Source organism: Cebus imitator, unplaced genomic scaffold (assembly GCF_001604975.1).
Source record: "Cebus imitator isolate Cc_AM_T3 unplaced genomic scaffold, Cebus_imitator-1.0 Scaffold87, whole genome shotgun sequence".
In the NCBI taxonomy this organism is placed as follows: domain Eukaryota; kingdom Metazoa; phylum Chordata; class Mammalia; order Primates; family Cebidae; genus Cebus; species Cebus imitator.
This window is the reverse complement of record NW_016107402.1, coordinates 6,979,386-6,987,904: the sequence shown is the minus strand read 5'-3', so window position 1 is coordinate 6,987,904 and position 8,519 is coordinate 6,979,386. Positions and strand designations below refer to the sequence as shown.

Sequence of the window (8,519 nt, the reverse complement as noted above, 5' to 3'; positions counted from 1 at the left end):
TCTTGCTCTGTCGCCAGGTGTCAGGCTAGAATGCAGTAGCACAATCTTAGCTCACTGCAATCTCTGCCTCCTGGGTTCAAGCAGTTCTCCTACCTCAGCCTCCCGAGTAGCTGGGACTACAGGGGCACCCCACCACGCCCAGCTAATTTTTGTATTTTTTAGTATAGACGGGTTTCACCGTGTTGGCCAGGATGGTCTCGATCTCCTGTAATAGGCATGAGCCACCATGCCCAGCCAATTGTTAGTTCTTAAGAATGTTATGTTCATCACACCTTACAGAATTCCAAATGAATCAAAGATTATGGCCAGGTGTCTCAAAAAATAAAATTAAATTAAATTTTATAAATAAAATAATAAATAGGAGGCTGGGTGCAGTGGCTTACGCCTGTAATCTCAACACTGGAGTTGGGAGAGGGAGGATTGCTTGAGCCCAGTTGTTTGTTTGTTTTCTGAGATGGAGTTTCACTCTTGTTGCCCAGGCTGGAGTGCAATGGTGCTATCTCGGCTCACTGCAGCCTCCACCTCCCAGGTTCAAGCCATTCTCCTTCCTCAGCCTCTGGAGTAGCTGGGATTACAGGCGTGCACCACCATACCTGGCTAATTTTTTGTATTTTTAGTAGAGATGGGGTTTCACCATGTTGGCCAGGCTGGTCTCAAACTCCTGGCCTCAGGTGATCACCTGCCTCGGCCTCCCAAAGTGCTGGGATTACAGGTGTGAGCCACAGTGCCCGGCCTGAGCCCAGTAGTTTAAGACCAGACAGGGAAACATAATGAGACTCCATCTCTAAAAAAGTAGACCAGGCTGGGCATGGTGGCTCACACCTGTAATCCTGACACTTTGGGAGACCAAGGCAGGTGGATCGCCTGAGGTCAGGTGTTCGAGACCAGCCTCGCCAACATGGTGAAACCCAGTCTCTACTAAAAATACGAAAAAAAAAAAGCCAGGTGTGGTGGCATATGCTGGTAATCCCAGCTACTTGGGAGGCTGAGGCAGGAGAATTACTTGAACCCTGGAGGCAGAGTTTGCCGTGAGCCAAGATCATGCCATTGCACTCCAGCCCAGGCGACAGAGCAAGACTCCATCTCAAAACAAACAAAAAAACACTCTTGGCAAAGTCAAAAGTCAAACAACAAACAGAAAAAATATTTGCAACTCATTTGACAAAGAGCTGAGTTTCCAAATATATAATGAGCACCTATGAATAAGAAAAATGGGGGAAGGGTACACACAGACACAGAAATGATAATGTGTCTCAAACATATGAAGAGAGACTCATATTCTGCAAAGTAAGGTAGTTGCAAATTAAACCACCTGGAGATAACATTCTTCACCTCTCAGATTGGCAAAGATCAAAAAGTTTGATAACTGTGATGAGGATATGATGAAACAGGCACTTAGGGGGAATTGAGCAATAACCATCAAAACTCTGACCCAAATTGCCTACTTCTAGGAATAGATGCTATATACACACACACACATATGTGTATATATATATGCAAAGTTACTGCAGCAGTGTAATAACAGAAGATTGGAACTTATTTCAATGTCCTTCACTAGGGCACTGGCTAAATAAATTACTGTATAAAATGGTAGGAGCCATAAAAATAGTACTTTTGTACTCTTATGAAATGATTTTCAAAATATGTTTTGTGCAGAACTGTATGTATAGTATCCTACTATTTGCTTTATAAGGGTAAACTAACCTCCTAAAGGACACATCAGAAACTGCCTCTGGGAAGAGAAACTAAGTGGCTGGTGGACAACGAAGACTTTTCACTGTATGTCATTTGAACCTTGAGTTATCTTTTCAAAATACTCAAAGGCAAAGAAATAAAACCCTTTGTGGTGGTTCTAGGTACATGGAGTTAGTGAGAAGGGAACCAAAATTTGAGCTCCTACCATGTTTCAGACACTGTTCCAAGTACTTTCACATACACTATCCCATTTAGTGACCTGTGTAAACCACTGAGATGGATATAAATTATTCTAATTTTACAGGTTAGAAAATAGGTTGGATTGCCATGGGAAGGTATGCAAAAAAAAAAAAAAAAAAATAGGTTGGATTGTGGTCAAGTACTTTATTCGTTGTCGTGCCTGGTCTAGCTCCAAAGCTCCAGCCTTCTCCGCTTCTCACACTGCTTCTGTTTAAGCAAAGTGTCCTCTTAAAAATAATACTGGTCTCATTTATTGGGCACTTGATATAACAAAACTGCTAAGTGCTTTATGTATGTATTCTCATATAATTCTCAAGACAACTCTGGAAGGTAGGAACTACTCTCCCCCTTTTACGGAAAAGATAAAGGAGGAGACATCGCGCGTAACGAGCCCAAGGTCACGGGTACACAATCGTTTGGAAGCCAGGTTTGATTCCAAAGCTCCGGCTCCAAAGTCCAAACCACACCCGGTTCAAAGGACAAAAGCAGGAACGCTCGCTCGCTGGGCCCTGGGAGGTGCGGACACTTCCGGGGGAGGGGCGGACACTTCCGGGGGAGGGGTAAAGCCAGTGAGCTGCGGAAGGCGGGGCAGGCGCCTCTTCGGCGAGCTAGCGCGAGGACGTGCCGCAGCGCCGCTCGTCGATCACCTTGCCCCGCCCCACGTCGGCGCGCCCCCGGGCAAGCTCCTCCCCTAGCCCTGCCTGGGCGGGAAGCGAACGCGCGCTCCCTCCGGTTACCCTCCGCCTAGGGGGAAGGGCGGGAGAAGCGGAGGCGCGTGCTCGCGAGCTGCGTGCTTGCGTACGTCGCCGTGGTTCGGCTGCGTCCGTCCCGCCGCCCGCCCATTGCCGCCGCCGTCGCTGCCGCCGCGTTCTCGCTTTGCCCGCCACCGCCTAAGGGGGGCTGGGGCCGGGGCCAGCCACCACCGCCGTTGCCGGGATGCCGCGGGTGTATATCGGCCGCCTGAGCTACCAGGCCCGGGAGCGCGATGTGGAGCGCTTCTTTAAGGGCTACGGGAAGATCCTGGAGGTGGATCTGAAGAACGGGTGAGGAGGGCTGAAGAGGGGCCGGCCGGGCGGGGACAGGTCCTAGCGGTGGTGGGGAGGCCGCGGGGACGGCAGAGGGACGCCTGGTCCGCGCGGAGCGGCTACCGGCCTGGCCAGGCTCCGCCATAGTGGCGGCGCCTCGGGGGCGCGGGTAGGCCCCGGTTCCCACTGCGCCTGCGCGGGTGGGGGTGGTAGAGGCATAATGGGAGCTGTGGTGAGGCCCTGAGTGGGACGGGGTGAAGGAAAGCCCGAGTGGGGCTGGGGCTCCGGGCGGGAGGGCACAGCTCCAGGGCGCCCGGGAGACCTGGGTTTTCCCTTCCTAGGCCCGGGACTGGAGCCTGGTTTGTCTCTGGGTAGAGACTAACCTTTCCCGCTCTGAAGACTACTGGAAATAAACAGGATTTCCTGCTCCCTTTCACCTCTTCCCCAGTCTCACGGATCAGACAGTCACATTGCGTCTTTCCCGGGGACAGGAGCGCTGGAGGGAGGCCCATTTTAGCCATGTGCCACACTCTTGGGCGGGAGACTCCAGTTTGAGTAGTCTAGTGACAGTTTCGAAAGTATCGTCTTGCCGTGCTGAAAGCCTTCAGCGTTCCCTCTGAAGTAAGCAAGTCTTAACTCCTTATCTTTAAGACTCCGTGTAGCGTTTCCACGCTGTGGTTTCCGTTCTCCAACTTGCAGAAAAATTGCTTTGCCGTTGTAGAATTTGTTAGAATAGTGGCCACCCTGGCCAGTGTCTGCGTCTGGTTAACGCAGATGGAGACGACATTGTTAACTTCCTCCCCCAGCGTATGATCTGTTCTTTGTATTCTTAATCTACTTCGGCAAAAATAGGCCCAGCATGAGCTACAGGTTTCAGAGAAAATAGATGAGGAATCAGGCCTGGATAAAATACTCAACGGGGAAAACTGGGAACCAGGAAATGTTAGGTAGTGCTTGGAAGGCATGAATATAAAATTAAAATGACTGGGGGGAACATTTTCGGGCACCAAACCTTGGATGTTAGAGAACTCTTGGCTTTAAAAAAATCCCTTTACTTTGCAACAGGTCTAATATAGCTACAGTTTACTCCCTAGTGTCATATACTAGCAAATGACTCCTGAAACATTTTGGAAGTTACCTGAGTTTCACATTTGAGGAAAATTGGTAGCTACTGTATTCTCAAATGATTGAGTTTATAAAGCCATTTCAAATTGTTAGGAAGAATCGCCTTCTTTCTGACGACATCTTTAGTAAAGTCCTGATTTCTTTTACAGTAAAAAGCTTAGAAAATTACTACTTTTATACAGTAGAATGTTCAGCTCTTAAGGATATGTTAAATTGGGGAGTAGTAGTTATTGTATGCATATTATATATGTGAAAGTTAAAACTCGAATTTTTTTCAGAGCGCAACGAAATTAACAGAATAACTTTTGTGGGCAAAGTGTGGGTGTTGAAGCCAGTTAGGCCTAAGTCAGATCCTGATTCCACCCCTATCTATGGGCAAGTTATGTCTCTGAATCTGTTTCCTCATTCATGTAGAAAAGGAAGATTAGAGATAATAAATGTAAAGCATTTGGCTTAGGCAGTAAGTGGCAGCTATAATCAGAGGGATTTCACCATAATTCATGAGGACACATCTTCGATTGTTGGTGTTTGATGACATAAAGCATGTTTTGGTGAGGTCTGTTTTCTAAGGTTACTCAGGTGATAGTGTGCAGGAAATGACAAGACTGTAAATGGGAAACTGATTCATCAACGAAATGTATTGATAACCCATCAACAGTGTCCACCACTGTGCTAAATGAATTGGGGAAGGAGGCAGAAAACAGTTCTGCTCTTGAATAAATTAAGCATTATGACATGTACACTTTGATTTAAGAAATGTTTGCTTTCACTTTAAACTCTTAACTAGTAAAACTTGAAATGATTTGCTTGAAAAGATGTGTTGAAATGGGCTTTGAAGAATAGATTAACTAGAGCTTGAAGTGAAGAAATTTAGGTGTTTAGCCAAGGTGTGAGGATTACTTCAGGCCAGGAGTTTGAGACCAGCCTGACCCCATCTCTCTAAAAATTTTTTGATTAGCCACTGTGTGATGGCACTTGCCTGTAGTCCTAGGTACTTCAGAGGCTGAGGCTGGAGGATCACTTGAGCCTAGGATTTTAAGGCTGCAGTGAGCTGTGATTGTGCCACTGCACTCCAGTCTGGTTAACAGCAAGACCCCCGTCTCTAATAAAATAAAATACAATGATGACTTTTTTTGCTTTTTGATGAATGGGGAAAATACATTTTTTCCATAATTGTGTTGAAGACGTGGCCTGATAAGAAGCAATTATGAGAAATAATAAACAATTGAACATGGATTGAGCCTTATGAAGGATCTAGAAATTTAACAACATAAACCAGAAACAATCACTGTTAAGATTTTACACTAAAAATTCAAAATCAATGACTAGGAGTTCAAAAGCTCTGGAAGGAAGAAGTGAGCAACCCAGGAAATGGAGTGATAAGAAGAAAGAGCCTTTCAGGACCCTAAATACCTGGGTGTTTTTTGTGGTGGTGGTGGTTTTGGATGGAATTTCTCTCTTGTCACCCAGGCTGGAATGCAGTGGCACAGCCTCAGCTCACTGCAACCTTCCACCTTCTGGGTTCAAGCGATTCTCCGGCTTTGCCTCCTGAGTAGCTGGGATTACAGGTGCGCCTCACCACTCCGGGCTAATTTTTTTGTGTTTTTAGTAGAGACGGGCGGGGGTGGGGGGGGATCTTGCCATTTTGGCCAGGCTGGTGTCAAACTCCTGACCTCAGGTGATCCACCCAACTCAGCCTCCCAAAGTGCGGAGATTATAGAGCTACCATGCCCAGCTAACCTGGGTGGGTTTTTTTATATTTTTATTATTTTTTATTTTTTTTATTTTATTTATTTATTTACTTTTAAGATGGGGTTTCACCGTGATGACCAGGCTGGTCTTGAACTCCTGACCTCAGGTGATCCACCCACCTTGGCCTCCCAAAGTGCTAGGATTACAGGTGTGAGCCACCGCACCCAGCCACCTGGGTGGTTTTTTAAGGAACTGTTCATTCTTACAGTTACACTGCTAAACCTTGATATGCATGAAATGCATTGAAAGTCAAGGTTGAAATGAGGAAGTCACTTTAGAGTTTGGAAGACAAATATGACAGTCACCAAACAGCACACAATATGACCTCCTGGCATCATTCAGGAATCATTACAGAGGAAAATGACTTCTGGGAAGAAGACCAATGGTAAAGATGTATTTCAAGCAAAAATTGCCTATATAGCAAAAAGGCAGGAGAGTCTGAAAGGAAGAGTGGGTATAAAGGAAAAAGCATAATTTAGCTATATATGTAAGTTTATAGTCCCCAAACAGAAGGGTAGTGGATCTCCCTACTGAGAGGCATGTTTGAACATATCTAAATTGTGATTGTTAGTAATTGAAATTCAAAAGCAGATTTTGGATGCTTTGGATAGGTCTTTGAAGAATTGCTGGAGTTCAGAGTTGTAGAAGTGAGATATATCAGTAGATATGTTAGGCTGAAGGGTTGCAGGTAAAGTTTAGAATTAAGGCATAAAATGCTAGTATATAGACCAGTCACGGTGACTCACTCCTGTAATCCTAACACTTTGGGAGGCTGAGGTGGGTGGATCATTTGAAGTCAGGAGTTTGAGAACACCCTGGCCAACATGGTGAAACCCCATCTCTACTAAAAATACAAAAATTAGCTGGGCATGGTGGTGGGCACCTGTAATCCCACCTACTCCTAAGGTGTAGAGAATTGCTAAGGCAGGAGAATTGCTTGAACCTGCGAGGTGGAGGTTGCAGTGAGCCGAGATTGCACCACTCACTGCACGCCAATGTGAGCAACAGAACAAGACTCTGTCTCAAAAAAAAAAAAAAAAAAAAAAAACTTTTCTAATAGGAAGATGACCAAATAAGGAAACAAAATGAGTTCTTCAAAGGAGATTTAGTGTCCAGGAAAGGATTCCATGGACCCTGATAGGATTTGGAGAAGAGGTATATAAGCAGGAGTTCATTGCCTGACATTATACCAGGCAGCCCTAATGCAGGTTGCCATTGTTTTAGAGAACTTTTTGAGAGATGGTTTGGGACCACAAATATGACGAAGATCTCCCAGGATCATATAGACCATTCCAGATCCCTTCAGTGTCCCCTGTGTTTCTACATGCCATATAAACTGTATCAAGAATCACTGCAGGGAAGCGGGGAGGGGCAGGAATCCTAGCTATATGTCAAGGAAGCAGCAATATTATTAGCACCACCTGTTAATAGCCTTTTAGCTTTATGGTAACTTGCTGGCTTTGATTGTGTATGGATTTTCTTTTTATAATAAGCCACTTCATGTAAAGTGTGAAAGATTTTTGAGTACACTAGTTGCTGTTTTGCCACAAAATCTTGTGGTTTTAGTCTGATCATTGTATCTTAGCTTTTCCATATTTTAGTTAATAAATAAAACTTGCCATGTACTAACATTATTTTGCCTGCTTAGTAGCTGGAAGGATAAAACCCCAAATAATTGAGATTTATAGTTTAATTTTTAGTTGGTTAAAGTCATGAATTAAAACTCTCAAGGGAAACTTGTATTTAAACTTCAGAACCTGTATTTCATATAACAGTGAAATCATGACTAGCTTGAATTTTCAGGGGGTATTATGGTCTATTTAATCATGCTCTCTAGTTATTACCAAAAGATTTTTGGTTTTGCCCTTTTTAATGCACGATAATTTTTTTAATGTGGAGTTCAAGACTCTTCAAGTGAGGCAGGTCGTTGTTATGTGTGTCCCTGATCACTGGAGGGCGTTATTAAGCCTTAGATACTGAGAAGAATCTCTGCCAACCCCAGCACCTACACAGAGATTTTTCTCTTCTGGCTCCTGAATTCTTGAATTCTTGACAGATTGGGAAGTGTATAGTTAGTTTAATGCTTCAGGTTGCTGGTTTCTGGTTAGTTGAGCTGTTACAGTATTTTTTTTTCTTTTTAGTTTTTAAGTCTCCCAAGGCTTCTCCCAAGTCTCTGTCATTCATCGTTACTATATTCTTAATCAGGAGAGAGATTACCTTCACCCACCACCAAGTGGCAGATGAGTGCTTTATCAGTTTTATGATAATGCTATAACTAATGGGTGACAAAAATGACAAAGAAAAAGTGAAGACTTTCCCTTTAGGGACCCTACCACCTCCTTGTTTTTAAGCCCTCTGACAGCTTCAGAAATAGCATTTTATCTGCACCAGCATGTATAAAGCATTAGAGTCTGTGTTAAGAAAAGGAAGACATTTGGTTCTGGATTAATTTTGGGATTATCTAAGAAGAGATTAAAACAAATTTTGTTTAAAATCGTATTTGGACAGCTCTGTTTATGTGTAGTTAAAGACCCACTCTTAATTTTCAAAATAGCACATACTTATTTCTGATTGGAAAAATTTTACATTTATTATAACTTTTTTTTGAGATGGAGAGTCATTCTCTCCCTCTCTCCTCTACCCTCTCCCCTTTCTCTACCCCTTCCTCTCCCTCTCCCTCCC

General features: G+C 44.3%; 2 protein-coding genes across 2 annotated transcripts in view; both read left to right on the top strand.

Annotated features, from left to right (window-relative positions):
• The window catches only part of MECR (mitochondrial trans-2-enoyl-CoA reductase), a 66,240-nt gene that overhangs the window by 50,380 nt on the left and 7,341 nt on the right, over positions 1-8,519 (top strand). The gene's annotated exons all lie outside the window — the stretch shown is intronic.
• Positions 2,499-8,519, top strand: part of SRSF4 (serine and arginine rich splicing factor 4) — a 34,637-nt gene continuing 28,616 nt past the window's right edge. Inside the window, exon 1 of the mRNA XM_017534793.2 lies at positions 2,499-2,978. Coding sequence (XP_017390282.1) covers positions 2,872-2,978 — 107 coding nt within the window. The 5' untranslated portion in view covers positions 2,499-2,871. The remainder of the gene's footprint in view (positions 2,979-8,519) is intronic.